The 15,105-nt window shown below is 41.3% G+C and overlaps 1 protein-coding gene across 8 annotated transcripts in view; it reads right to left on the bottom strand.

The window, feature by feature from the left end:
- The window catches only part of Tnc (tenascin C), an 89,552-nt gene that overhangs the window by 29,057 nt on the left and 45,390 nt on the right, over positions 1–15,105 (bottom strand). For 2 of the 8 annotated variants that reach the window (XM_013142926.3, XM_013142927.3), the window contains exons 11-15: positions 12,755–13,027; positions 11,538–11,810; positions 10,671–10,943; positions 7,952–8,224; positions 5,339–5,611 (exon numbers count right to left, since the gene is read on the bottom strand). The exons of 2 other annotated variants lie outside the window; for them this stretch is intronic. In XM_013142926.3, the coding sequence (XP_012998380.2) occupies positions 5,339–5,611; positions 7,952–8,224; positions 10,671–10,943; positions 11,538–11,810; positions 12,755–13,027 (1,365 nt within the window). The remainder of the gene's footprint in view (positions 1–5,338; positions 5,612–7,951; positions 8,225–10,670; positions 10,944–11,537; positions 11,811–12,754; positions 13,028–15,105) is intronic. 4 more of the 8 variants (XM_063260036.1, XM_013142930.3, XM_013142928.3 and 1 more) reach the window with 3 other exon arrangements.

The following is a 15,105-nucleotide window of genomic DNA, read 5'->3' as shown; positions in this document are numbered from 1 at the left end:
CCATGGGTGGAGAACAATAGGGTTCTAAATACTTTTGACTGTTTTTCAAGCTGCAGATTTTGGTAAGTTGACATCACCTGCAGCCTGTGTGACTGACTTGGGTAGGCAACTGTATCATTATGTAATTCAAGGGGATCTTAAAAGTCAAGTTCTATGAATGGGTCAGATTTAATTAATCTTGGAACCTATTTGCCATCCTCAGTTGAACCTTTATCAATCTCTGTCTCTTATACTTTGAAATTGAGTAATAAGATTTTTTTTAAGGAAAAAGGTTATTATATTTTGGGGGTAGGTAGCTTATGAACTGCTTTTACACAGCATGACTGGTGGACAAAATTCCTGATCCAAGCCTTTCCTAATTTAGAATTCACTCATTAGCCTAAACCTCAAAGCTGTGAATAAGGAAGTTTATAAAACTGTGCCCCCCCAAAAAAATCTCTGAAAGTTTTCTGCACCTGTTGGAAACATCACATCTATTTCTTAAATTGGCTCCTGGGGACTTGTTTTCTCCAGGAGTAGCCACTCTTTTCCTCCGAAGCTCAGATGTTGTAGTACGAATATTTTGAATAATGCTACATTGCAAATTATATGTCCTTTGGTGGATGAACGGATAAAGAAATGATAGTAAATATGCCTGGAGGGGTACCAGACAGCATTAGAAGAGAGAAATTCTGTCATCAGTGACTATCCAAATGAAACTGGAGGACAGTACGCTAAGTGAAATAAACTGGGCACAGAAATAAAAAACACTCCCTGATCTCACTGATATGGGGAATCTAAGAAGTTGAGCTCATGTAAATTGAGTATACATATATGAAAATGTCACTTTGTGCCTCATAAATACAGACAACTGTATTTTTCAGTTAAAAATGAAAGTAGGGAAGTTTACAGCTGAGGTGAAGATTACATATCGGATTGAATCTTCCTGCAGAATGCCTAACTCCTTTCCCCTCTCACTGGGTAGGATTCTGAAGCAACAAGTGAGAACCTTGGAATACCTGTGATGACAAGGGCAGTGAGAGGTCTGGTGGGAGCACCAGCCCAGGTGGTCCCTGCCACACTGTCATAGCCAGTATTGGCCACCACGCTTGTGATGTGAGTGTGCTGTGTGTCTCCTGGGACTATGAATTGCTGGGACTCATGCAGTGAGTGAGCATCGCCCTCGCTGATCACAATCTTTGCAAAGAGCCCAACTCAAGTGGTCCATAACACATTGAAGCTGTTAGCAATAACATTGCTAATGATTAGTGTGGCCAGCTCTGGCTCTGGCTCTGAGGGGTGGGGAGGGGAAGGAACATAGAGAGAGAGAGAGAGAGAGAGAGAGAGAGAGAGAGAGAGAGAGACAGAGAGACAGAGACACAGAGAGACAGAGACACAGAGAGACAGAGACACAGAGAGACAGAGACAGAGACAGACAGTGAGAGAGAGAGACAGAGACAGAGATTAAAAGAAGCAGATTTCTTCAGAATATTGCCATAGAATATGAATACATCAGTATTTCCAAATATTTGAAGAAAAGATAGTATATTAGACCATGTCAACACCAGCATTGATTACAACAGAATACATTGCTTTTCATGCAAGTATAAATTTGTATGGTTTTAAGAGATAGATATGACTGTATGCTAACTCCTTATGAAGAAAAATGAATGTATCATTAGAGTGGTAGCTAGGATTACATTTTCTGAAGTTTGTAATGGAGAACTAGGCCTATAAGATAATCCCAAGAGTTTCCTCATTGTAGAGATTCTCAGAGCTTGTTCACATTTAAAGGCTCTGATGAGCTGCTTCTGTGGATAAATTTATTTAATTTTGTTTAGCTCAACATTTCATCAACTTACTGATCAATGACCTCTGACTCAGAATATTCTTTGAACATCTTCAAGAGCTAGTATTCCATTGTATATGTTTTAGAAAATACTCTTTGACATTTTCTTAGTTTTCTTTGATATATTTGGATTGTACAACTTAAAGACAACATCTCTGTATGAGAAATTCTCCAATGGTACTTAGAAATACAAATATATGTGTCATGGAGAAATGTGTATCTCATTCAAAATACTATAAAGATGAAGACAGCTTCTATTTAAAAAATCTGGATAGGTGCAGAAGCAAGAGGAAATCTTCTGAATTAAAAAAAAAATTTTTGGTTAGAAAATTTACTTCTCAATTTGGGAAGATTGGGAAAGCTGTCTCTTGGTTCTTAAAGTCTAGGCAACTCATTCAATGTAAGGAGCATTATGCCTTTTTCAACTGGAGTATATCTAAGGTCTTCTAAAGGCTCATTTATCCTTTCATACTAATACCAAGACTGTATTTTTGAGAGAGGCAACAGTGTTGGAGGACTGAGACATTTGGAAAGGATTTAGGATTGGTAAGAGGCAGTCTTTTTTCCTCTGTAACTTGGGAGTTGCTCTATTTCAGTTATAGTATTTGGAGGCAAGAGGCGAGTCTTTTGAATAAACTTTAAGTGCACATCTGCACTGTATAACTTGATGTTCTAAAGTCTCTGAGGTCAAATAGGACCTGTCTCAGAAATAGAACACAGCTATGTATGATATGTGGAATTTTATACTTATTAATTAGTTTGCAAAGCTGATAATGCTGTAGCTTCAGCTACCGTGAGAATAAATTTCTTCAACCACATGAGTTATAAAATTTTCCCAGTGGAATTCTGTTCTTTCTCTATATTTTGTTTAAAAAAGGATGTATGCTGGGGTTCTTTTAATGCTACTAGATAAGGACTGGCATTGTGAACACATTCACCATGTAGAATAAGACCTTGGTACTTAAGATCAGTTTTACCTTTATCTAACTCCCAGAGGATACAACTAGGTTGAAATGTGACGTACAAATAATGAAAAAAAAAAAAAAAAAAAAAAACTAAGAGAGAGAATGCTAGTTAACATGTGTTTAATGTTTCCTGCAAGAAGGAATATTTTTCTCCTATCATTTCTGACTCTTCTAACCCAAAGAAACAATTCTTAGACATGCAGTCTGCTTTCCAGAAAGACAGACATGTTCAAAATTTTCATACTCTGAGTAGTGTCACATGCACCAAGATTTGTATAGATGGTGAAAAGAAAGAGATTCTAACACTTTGGAACAGATAGCATTGGATGACAACACGTACTTCACTTAGTAAATGTCAAAGGAGACCAGTTTGTTTGCAACGAATCCAGACAAATGAAAATATCAAGTATAAGATGACAATGCTGAGTTCTGTCATGCAGTTCTTAGGTTATGACCTAGCATCTCTTTGAAGCATTGTCATTCTGCTGGGAGAACCATTATGTAAAATCCTGGTACACAAAAATGACACTTCAGATTGTTTTAACCAAGGAAGTAAAAATGGCAGGCACATATTTCTATGAATATGATACAGGCAAACTTTGATTAGAAAGACACAGCCAGAAGATCATGGAAGGTATTACAAAGGATTATTCAAGACCAGATGAAAGATGGTTTAGAAATTCAACCAAATGAAGTCACATTAATTCTATACAAATAGAGCAGCTCCAGATGGGATTGGATATTTAGGAAACAGAAGTTGACACTAACATTCCTTAATTTGGGGTGAAGGATATTTTAAAGTTTTCAAGCTTTGGCTTGGTTGGCTCTATCAAACTTGAGAAGGATCTGGTGAGTTGAGGGAGGAAAACTTGGGAGATGAAGTTCGTGGAGAGAGAGGAACCATAACGGGAGATGCCCGTGATCGCCTGGGCCATCAGCGTCCGGGCACGCTGCTCTCCAGGTAGCCCATGGAGACAGTGTTATTAGAAGCTGTGAGGTTGGTGATGACAGAGCTGTGGGACACATCAAGCAGGGAGAGTAACACTGTCTCCTAGGGGTAGTCAAAATTACTAACGTGTACAAGAAAGCTATTGAAGGTAGCCTCTCAGACTTTTCAGGAGAGAGCCACACTTCCCCAGGTCACATCTCAGACACTGAGGTGGCTAAGAAGGGGTTTAGGTAAAAGAGTGCGAAGAAAAAATGTTAATTTAACCCATTGTAGTAAAAAATCCACGTGAGACTAAATCCATAACATTTTCAGCTTTAACTTCTAATGAAAAGAAATTAACCTTTCTTGAAAAGTAATCTGAACCAAATAAATATGGTCAATTATTTTTCTCCCTTAGATTTTGCTATACTTGTGTCAGCTGAGCTGGAAGCTAAATAATGCTGGCATCATCCCTGTTCTGAGGACCGCCCTGGTAATGCTGTGCAGCCTCATGTAGAATAAAGACAGGTTCGCCCTCACCACAGGCAACCTAAGTGACAGACAATTTTGGTGCTATGATGTCAGCTCTATTCATGGACTCCCCAGCAAGTGGGGCCCCTTCTGTGAACTGTAAGAAAAAATTGCTCTGTGTTTGTTCCACAGTATCTTTTTTTTTTTTCAGTGTGGGATCTTTTAGTGTACCTGTTAAGAGAAGGAATTGTGTAAAACGAGCTAAAAATGCTATTTTGAATGGATGAAGGTCTCCCTTCTACATTCACACAGGGTTCTCTTTTACTACATGACAAAATACACACACACACACACACATATAATATTGCATGTATGTATATATATATTCTACACACACTATATATATATAAAGAGAGAGCATGTTGTGTACATATTCTGCATCACACACACACACACACACACACACACACTACAGAAATCACAAATTCAAAATGAGACCCTTTTCTACATAAGCTCCCTGTTCCTACATGATCATTTCTGGTTTTGTTTTTGCTAGGAACCATTCACTGCTCTTGGGATGAATCAGCAGTGTCAGATCTTTCTCCTGGCAGCAATGTGAAGTAATCCCGATGGTCTGACTACCTCCTGAACTCATCTGTTCTTCCTTTTCATTTCCCTTTTGAAGCAAACAGAAAACTATAAGTGATTTTCCTAAACTATTGGGATATTCAAGTATGAAGAGATGCAAGGCTCTCGAAAGAGAAAGATACTAGGATAACGCTCAAAACCCGTCATCTTTAAAACCTCTTTGACTAAAGTGGATGTTGTTCTAGCAGGGGAAACTGTCATTATAGCTTTTAAGTTACCAAAGGGGACAATTGTTTTCTTCAGGTTCCACATGGTAATGTTAAACTACATTTCCCACTGCAAATGTTCTGCCCAGTGATAAACTAGGTGTATAGCTGTGTGGAATTCACCACTGGGACAGCTGTTGGGAAAGAGTTGAGTTAAATTACGCTCCAGTCCAGCATCACAGAAGAGTTGGCGCACTATGGTTTGCACTCCAGGGGATGAGGAGGAGCATGGCTTCATCCTGAGAACAAAACTGTGGAAAGAGGCATTGGAAATGGGAGGAAGCACATGTACCTGTGGTGGCTGTGGCACTGATGGTTTTGGTCCGGATGCTAGGAGCAAGTCCAGAGAGGTAGATAATGAAATCAGTATTAGGGGGGAGCCCTGAGATTTGGGCAGTTCGTTCAGCACCAGATATGTTATATTCCACCATCTGCAGCAACCTATTGGAATCAATAATTTCAATGGTAAAGGTCTCGAAGATCCCATGGGTAGCTGTCCAGGAGAGATTGAAGCTCTCAGATGTTATGTCAGAAACACTTAAGTTTCCAATTTCAGGTTCTTTGGCTGCAAAAAGGGGGGGGTGAGAGAGAAAAAACAAATGCATTTGAGTTATTCACTTGGCTGTGTTTTAAGACTAAAGTTAATAGAGCCATTGCTGGGAAGAAAGACCCAATAGTTCAGGGTTATCGCAAAATGAAGCCATTTTACTGGTTAGTGCTAATGAGAGAAGAAAAAGGGGTTTTGTTAGGAGAAACATTTAGAAAGTAAAGTACTGCAATTAGCTTTCCCTACTCTGCACTCGCCACTCATGCTCAAGCCTTGATGAGGTCCTTTGAGGGTGAAGACTGGCTGGATGATGTCAGGGGGAGCAGTCAGGGGAGATGTCATGCTGAGCAGCATTATCTCAGTTGCACCTGTCTCCAGGAGCCCTCCCTCAGAGTGTCTGGCAATGGACTGAAGACATGAGTGCTGGCAGTTTCCATCTTTTGAGCTGTATCCATGTGCCCCAGGTTCCTTGAACAAGTCCTTCAGGCACCTTTTGCTTTGAAAGCCCTTGAGTCTGTTCAAATGACGGCCAAATCTTTCTGACACTATTGCCCTCCCAAGGTGCTACTTTGAGGTATCTGACTATTTGACTTGAGGGACTGCATAAATTTTCTCGGTGTCATTCTTGTGCTGTTTCTAACTTCAGATAAGGGCCAGCCAGCTGCTCTCACACTCTGTTAAAAAAAAAAAAAAGCATGTCTCCTTGTAATTGCATCTTTGTGGGCCAAGAAGACTAGCACCGAATTGCCAACCAAGAGAGTTAAGCCAACAAAGCAGTTTAAACAGCCTTTTAGCCAACAAATACCCTTTTGTGTTGGAGATGGTCCTGCTAATGCTTCTTTGAGCAATAGGAATAAATGATGCAGAAGGCAGGCAAGGCCAGGGTTTGAAAAATTTGTACTGTCTCTTTTGCAAAGCAGACAACTTCTCGTCTCTGAGACCACCTCAACCTATTTGTTGAGAGATGCAATGGGACTGTGGCCCATCCTGAGGCCAACTCATCAGAGGCAAGAATGTTGCTGCCACTAAACTGAGAAGCACACATACAAATAAAAATGTGAGTGGCATCTAAACCACAGGATCTACAACAATGATCAGAAGTGGTGAGTGATTTCTCTGCCTTCTGGGAAGAAATGGTTTGTGGGTGTAAGATAAAAGTACCCCGGGGCATATTCAGGGACGCCTCAGCTGCCATTTCTGGGCATTTTAGGGTCACTCTCCAGGGAGCACTTGCTTGTGCTTTATGTCTGTCTCAGGGACAGACAATGAACTGATTGAGGCTGAATCGCAGAGCTATGTGTTTTAGTCAACAGTGATGGAAGACACTCTGACTTGAAAGTTGAGTTCCAATAATTATGTGAAGAGGGAGGCAGCCAGACACACTGGAAAACAGCACAGCATCTACTGAGCTTTCAAACCATCTGGGGCAGGTTGTAAAGAGAGGCAGAGGAGCAGTGCTGGAGGGGGAATGGTCACTTTAGCAGGCTCCTGGGGACAGCCTCAATGCCTTGAAGCTGGGAAAAGAGTGGCGAGTAAACCCTAACTCAGCCCCCTGGGTGTGGGATTGTGAGTTTGTCACCTCAAGTCCAGTACTCCAGGGAGAAAAATTCTGATTCAAATAGCAAAAAGGCTATCAGCTCTTTTCACATTCATAGCCTGCAACATTCTTTACTTCAAATGCTGCTGAATGTCCTTCTGCTAATGAATGGCTTTCTCTTTGGTACAGTTTCCACTCATAATTGTGTGATTTTCTTTTTTCTTTTTGGTCTAGCAATTTGCTAATTTGATGTTCTAACAATGACTCAGTATCTGAGAGAACTGCCCAGAGGAGGGTAATTCAGTTCTCTTATTCTATTCAGTGGATTGTAAAGAAATATTTCTTAAATGCAAGAACCACAGGCTCCACGACTTTCAGTGATTAGAAATAGTAAACTATCATTTCCAAGTGACAAAAGACTTTCTAAAGTAAATAAACTGTGTTCTATAGGAACTTACACTTGGAGAGGTGGGCTTTTAGTTACATAGCAACAATTAGAGAAAAGGATTAAAAACCATCAGGTTGAATCCAGAAACATAACCTCATGAGACGGAGACAGGAGACATTGATATAGGATTGGCCAGGCAAAGTATGGGAGGCTGGAGGGCAGAAAGCGCAATGTCTCTACTGCTCATCATTGCCATGCCAAAGGATCTGGTCAGGAGCACAGCATACAGGGAAGTTTCTAGCATGCATGGCCAGCAGCTGAAGGGAGTGTCGAAAGGATTCAGTTGTGGAGAGAATCAGGCTGCCCATTCCAGCTCTTGAAGAGGAAGCAGAAAACCTTGGGGAGAAAGCATGGACAGAGGAGGAGAAGATACCTGTGGAAGCCTCAGCAGAGAGCACTGGTGTTCTATAACCCCGGATCACCCCATAGATGGAGACCCTGTAAGGGGTGCCGGCCTTGAGACCCGGAAGGTCCACAGCCCGCATGCTGCCAGGCACTGTGAGGTTGTGAGTGGCTTCCACCTTGTTGGCTTCCTGCACCTGAATGACAAAGTGCTCATAGGTCTGGTCAGCTGCAGTCCAGTTGAGTTTGAGGCCATCCCAGCCAACCTCAGTCACAGCTAAGTCTCCCAGCTGGGGGAGTTTCTCTAAAGAACAGAAAGGTATTTGTCAGTGCTGCAAATCAAACATGAAAAAATGAAGTCCCACAACCCATATCCAAGGAAAAGAAGTAGTGTAAAAAGAGAGAGAGAGGAGAGAGAGAGAGAGAGAGAGAGAGAGAGAGAGAGAGAGAGAGAGAGAATATGCTTTTTGGTAATTCCTAGTCATTGGGCAGGTGTAGGTTGGACTTAGTATTCTATAGCTTTCTTCAGAAGTTGAAGATGGTCAAATATGGGGAACATCTGTACTGTTAATCCCTGAGATATCAAGGAACACCATTGTACCACCCAGTTGGAAGTCCCTGGGCACGCAACAGTTAAAGGGTTCAGGGAAAGGGAGGATTGAGAGCCAGGGCCTGGGGATTGGGCATGGTGAGAAGTACAGACTTTGAAATCTTCTCATCATCAGAAGCTAGACCTTGGTTAAAATCCCAATATAACATTCACTGGCTGTGTCATCTTAGATATATCACTGCTTCTCTCGGAGCCCTTTTCCCTTCATATTTAAATGGAGCTGACAGGACCGTCTGATTGGATTGTGTGATTATTAAATGATAACTTTCATCGCCTCTTCATACCATACTGGCTGACACAGAGAACATCATTGCTAGATTTTTCCCCTTGGAGCTTCTTTAGTCATATGGGAAAGACTCGTCTGTTTCATTTCTTTGCTTGAAATTAGAGATCATTTCATTTTGGTCACATTTTCTGCCTGGGTTTACAAAGCATATGCTGTCTCAAGTTTAGACAAGCGTGTTTTATCTCTAGACTTTTCTTGACTTTCAGGGATCAGAGGTCGTGCTCTAGATGCTTGGCATGTTCTTCCCTCCTACTTGAGTCTGCTAGCACTTTGAGTGAAGAAAAGCTGTGTCACAAGCAATGTGAAACTAATGTGCCTGCTTTTAACTAAAAGTGACGACATCCTTCAGTAAATGGTGCAGAGCACAATCCACCATTAATTTCTTTTACAATGTAGGAAGGAAATTTAGTGTAGTTTTTATTGCTTATTAAAAAAGTTTGAAATGAGGTCATAGAAGACTCCACTGCATTTGTGAGATGCTGCTCGGGGTTACATGCAATCTCTCACCTCTCTTAAGACAGAAGTGGCCACAGATTTGAAGTTAAGGAGGAAAATATCTGTAGGGATATTATAAAAGAAAGAAAGAAAGAAAGAAAGAAAGAAAGAAAGAAAGAAAGAAAGAAAGAAAGAAAAGACAAAAGACAGAAAGCAAAAGAAAGAAAGAAAGAAAGAAAGAAAGAAAGAAAGAAAGAAAGAAAGAAAGAAAGAAAGAAAAAGAAAAAGCAAGCAAGCAAGCAGGCTAGGGGATCATGTCCTCAGGTGCACTGTGAGTATAAGCAAGTTCTGCCTGTTGGGGCTGTTCTCAAACTTGTGTTTCACACACACCTGGAACCTTCTGGAAGGATTATTTTGGGGACAGATGTAGGCTTGCTCGACTTTCCTTTTCTAGCTCACCAAGAACAGTTGCTTATCTGTCATTTGATGTGGTCCTTGGAAGATTTCACTTGTTAAAGAAGTTTGCTGTTTAAAAAAAACCTTTTTTTTCAGAACAACAATTGTGGACTACTAGTGTCCTGTACCCAGATCACACATGTCTCCACGGTCCATTTTGCTCTTCTCCATTTAGAAGCTAGTCCAAGAAACACAGGGCGATGGCAACTTGGTAGACTTAGCTATACCCATATGACCATAGGTCTCTTTAAAGCTACTTCTAGAAAGCTCATGAGGAGCCTAGAGTTTTCTATGGTAGATGAAGCAGAATATTTTCAGGGGACAAATTTTGATGACTTGTTATTTTTTTTTTTTCTCTGCAAGTTTAATGAAAAACACTGAACTCTAGTGTGACATCCTTTGGTGGAAACGCTCTTGCCTTGAGAAGCTGTTAAGAAAGAGATGTGAAAATTTCAGCAAAAGATGACTGCATCATTGCCAAATGTTATTCTGTAGAGACCAGAATAGGAGTTTGGTGTGAGTTAATGACTCTGAGATCAGGAATGATAGGGTTCTTCTAGAAAATTCTGATTGTATCATTGTGCCATAGCCTTACTGAATGTGCTGTTTTCCATTATGACTGTGGTTGCTTTATATATTCCACTCTTTGCTATTCAATGCTGACTATGGATGCCTAGAGTACTTGTTAAGTACTTTTATTCATGAATTAATTTACTGCTTATGGCAGCTTTCTGAATTGAAGATATCACCTCTGATTTGAAAATGAGAAAAGAAGGCCCAAAGATGTAAAGTGCTATACCCAAGAATATTCAGCCAGTGAGGTGGAATTCTAGCCAAGGCCTTTCTTAAATTCATCTGCTTGTCAACTGCATTGAGTCTGGATGCTCTGCTACATAGGGGATTTCTAATCCAGTGACAGCCTGGCTCTTATCACATCTCTGGTCTGGAAGGAGGGTTGTATACCTGTGAAGATCTCTGCAGCAAGGGGTCGAGTTCTGCGGCCCCTGGCCTCGCCGTGCAGGGTGATCCTATAAGCAGTACCAGCTGTGAGGCCTGGGATTTTCACAGAGCGTAGGCTGCCAGGAACAGTGAGATTGTGAGTCCTTTCTACCTGGTCAGCCTCTTGGACCTCAATGACAAACTGGTCATAGATCTCATCTGGTGTAGTCCAGTCCAGTTTGAAGGCATCCCAGCTAACGTCAGTCACTGTAAGGTTTCCCAAACTTGGAACCTCCTCTGCATAAGGACACAGAGCCATTGAGTTACTAAAAAAGGCAATTGCATGCTGGGATTCAGGTGAGATGGCATTTTGGCTAAGGTTGGGATTAGTTGTCTGGTTAGTGTTGACTCCGGATGCATGATTTATAGTCATGTTGAACACACTCTCATTGTTGGCACTGAAGCCAGGGCTTTTCTATTCAGCCTTTGGGAATGAAAGATGGTTTTAGTAATTGTTCACAGCTTCCATTCTTGACGTACAAATTGGACTTTGGGGAGTCCTTTAGTGTTCTTAAAATGAGCTCAGAGCTATTTCTTTTTTAGTAGCAAGTTACGCTTTCCAACTTCTTAGACATTATGACTAGAACTTTCTTTGCAAGAGAAGTCAACTCTCACTTTTGCAAAGGAAGAGAAGGTGGAATTTTCCATGGAACTGTCTACTGGGCCATGACTAGAGCTTGGCCAAATAAGGGATGTGGCATTTGGAAGAAGCAAGAATGAGTCACTGGTATTTCTCCAACACGGTAGGGTACGTAACTCAATTTGGAGCTTTGATTTTTCCTAAACAGAGACAAGAGAGACAGAGCAGATGAGTGAATTCATCTAGAGTACCTGTCCAGATTTCAACAGAGAGAGGAGTTGTACTGAAGTCCTGAGCGACCCCACGGATGGTGACTCTATAGTGAGTGGCTGCTTTGAGCCCTGGAAGGTCCACGGACCTCAGTCCTCCTGGAACTGTGAGGTTTTGGACCACTGTGACTGTGTCAGCCTCCTGCACCTGAATGAGAAAGTGCTCATAGGCCCCTTCTGGAGCAGTCCAGTTGAGTTTGAGGGCATCCCAGCCCACCTCGGTCACCGTGATCTCTCCCAAATTGGGAGTTTCCCCTGGAGAAGGACAAAAAGTTAGTTTACATCACATACCAAGATCCAGGAAATCTTGAACCCAAGGCTTGATATCACTTAAACATGTGACTCTCTTTAGATAAATGTGTAGCATGCAGCTTTCTAATTTTAGAAGTAGAGCAAAGGGAGAGGTATGGGGAAACATTTGTTCTCTTACCTTATGAGAGAGCTGCCTTAAGTATTGGTAGATGAAGGGATTTAGTGACTTTTTCTTTTTTTTTTTTACATAGTGTTTGATTCAAACACTTGTAACAGGAGGGAGCTTGTTTGTTGGAGTCATGTCCCCTCCCCAGCCTAGTCAGACTGTCCCACAGAATGGCCTCTATATAGCTCCAGGGAGTTTTCCCAGGGAATGAAATGTTATGCTGGCCTATGGAGCTGTGTAGCCTGCTAGCCTGGCTGTCCATTATCAGATACCAGGGCACTATTGGGCTTGTGGCAGGACAAGTCCCTTTATTAAGATTTAGATTAAAGATTTTTCCTGAAAGGCTCAAAAGTTCAGAGGTGAAGATTATGGAAGATGATTAGATCATGAGGGCACTCGTGCTCATCAGTGGATTAACCCACTGATGTTTGAATGCTCTAATCGGATCCTGGGCCTGACTGGAGGAAGAGGTTACTGGGAATGTGACATGGAGGGCTACATTCTGTCCCCAACCCCTTCTTTCTTGGGCTCTTCCTTGCTCCCCGTTTCTTGCTTACCATAAGGTGTGCAATTTTTCTGTGCCACACCCTTTGGTCATCACGTCCCTGCCTTGGACACTTGACCTTGTACTGAAACCTCTTAAACTGGGAACCAAAATAAACCTCTCCTCTTTCATGGCATGTGTGTCAGGGATAGTCTCCTCCCAAAACCAGATATGTCTGTCCTTGAGCAGTTTCCTTTAGGGAGAGATAGAAACTTTAAATATAAAAGTAGGAAGTACCTGTGGAGGCCTCAGCAGAGAGGACTGGTGTTCTATAACCCCGGATCACCCCATAGATGGAGACCCTGTAAGGGGTGCCGGCCTTGAGACCCGGAAGGTCCACGGCCCGCATGCTGCCAGGCACTGTGAGGTTGTGAGTGGCCTCCACCTTGTTGGCTTCCTGCACCTGAATGACAAAGTGCTCATAGGCCTGGTCAGCTGCAGTCCAGTTGAGTTTGAGGCCATCCCAGCCAACCTCAGTCACGGTGAGATTTTCCAGTTCAGGGACATGTTCTGAATAATGACAAAATTGGGGTCAGTAAAACTATCACTCAAAATGCTTTCTTTCTGAGAGCCCATAGATGGCAAACCTCTGCCAGCACTGAAAGGCATTTGGGGCCCAAGCGTAATGCTTGGTCCACTGTGCTCCCTCAAGTGGCTGTCTTCTTCAAAACACCAATGGGAGAAAATCCCTACAATAACTTATTTTGCCTTCTCCTTGGAGTTTGTCTTTTGGAAGTATGTTTTCTTGGTGACCAGTGTCTCTTAAATTTAGAAAACTTTATACATCTACGTTGGTGATACTCCAGTGGTTTACTTTCCAACTTTGGAAGGCATCTCGCTTTCTAGGGCCATGGCCTTCCGCAATGCATTGGGATCTGGGTCCAGGCTTCTGTATTTTGAGACACTTAGCAACCTATAGATTCCCTTTGTTTCCATGCAGTTTCAGTCTCTCCTGGAAAGTGTATTGCAGTTTGTATCAGGATTTTGTCATTTTCTGGGCTTTGGACCTGTTTGCATCAAACACTGCAGTAAAGATAAGAAGTAAATTAACACAGTACGAGTAAGACTGGCCTGACAAAGGTGATGAGCCTTTCAAAATGTGCCCCTTACTGCATAGAAAAACAGAGACTCTGGGAGAAGCAGAACCTATTAATCTCAATTAAAAATGAATGCTCCATCTTTAGGTATCACCAGAACACAGAACATCTGCCAAAAATCACTTATATGCATTTGTTTGAAGGGCGATCTTTTGCCTGGGACTGAGGTTATGTGGACTCTGCATGACCTAGGAATAAAAGATCTCTGGAAATGGATTCTTTAAACAAGAGAGTTGGAATTGCCTTTGCTCATTTAAAGGGACAGTTGTTTTTCTACTTCTGGCTCATATTGCCGCTAATTTCAAATGAGCCCTATGTGCCCCTAAGAACAACCTCCTCACTTGGAAACATCATCCTGCAAATCTGAAAATATGCTTTCAGAGGGAAATCATTTATTTTCTAGAAGATATTTAATGCACTAATATATTTAAACTTTACCCAATTCTGGGGGCATATTCTTCTTCACTTGTTTGATATTGATAAAGCTTACATCTTTAAACTTTCTCTTTTCTTTTTTAAAATTTATTTTTGCTCTAGAACATAGATACAGAAACTGTTTCTTGAGGCATTTGGCTTGCTGCCTACCTTGGTAATTAGCAAACTGACATCAGTTTTTACATTTAAGTCACTAGTTTTAAAATCCCATAGAAGAATGCTATTTCATGATTCATGAAAATCAAATGAAATTCAATTTTCAGTGTCATAAACTGTTACTGGAACTTAGCCATGCTTGTGGCTGGTGGCTGCCTTTGTGCTGCAGTTGAATAACTGTGACAGAAACTGCATGGCCTGCAAAGTCTGAAATATTTACCATCTGGCCCTGAACAGCAAACGCTTGTGATACCTACTCCAAAGCTACAGTTTATGGATTCTTCCTTTAACTGAATTTATGTCTTAGAGAGCAGACCCAGAACTTTGTAGCAGTTTATAACCACTTACACACACTCTCTAGGAGAAGGAAGGGTCCTCAAACTAACACTGATGTATCTGATTTGGGGACAGATAGGAAAGTCAGCTATAAACCCCCTTAAACCTATGGCCAGAGCCAGAACATGTGCCTCCAGATACAACAATTATACCCTTGACTTTGGAATTTAAGTACAACTAAACTTAGGAGCACGGCTTTCTCAAATTTTGTAGTGGTCCTCATATGTAGAGATCTAGAACAAAAAGAAATCTAAATGATAAATAAATAAATCAAAAATAAAAGTAAATAAAATAAAATCACAAGTTTTATACCTCTTACACTCCCCTTCTTGGCTCACTTTCTTTTTGTTTTTCCTGATGTATAGAACTACTGGTGAGAATTTTGGCACTAGTAATTTACAACTTCATGTGAAGTAAGGCACTGTCTCACTTTTCCAGGTAACTGTATTTTAAGCCTTATTTCTATTTATGACCTAACATATCTTTGTTCCATGGAAGAAACTTGAGAGCCAGGTTATAAATGATGTGAGGAGAGTTCCCTAAATTGAGGAGGGGGAGGAGCTG

Source organism: Cavia porcellus, unplaced genomic scaffold (genome assembly GCF_034190915.1).
Source record: "Cavia porcellus strain 051 isolate PalLab524CR breed Dunkin Hartley unplaced genomic scaffold, mCavPor4.1 scaffold_1, whole genome shotgun sequence".
Classification (NCBI taxonomy): Eukaryota; Metazoa; Chordata; class Mammalia; order Rodentia; family Caviidae; genus Cavia; species Cavia porcellus.
The sequence above is the reverse complement of the archived record's forward strand: the minus strand, read 5'-3'. Positions and strand labels throughout refer to the sequence as shown.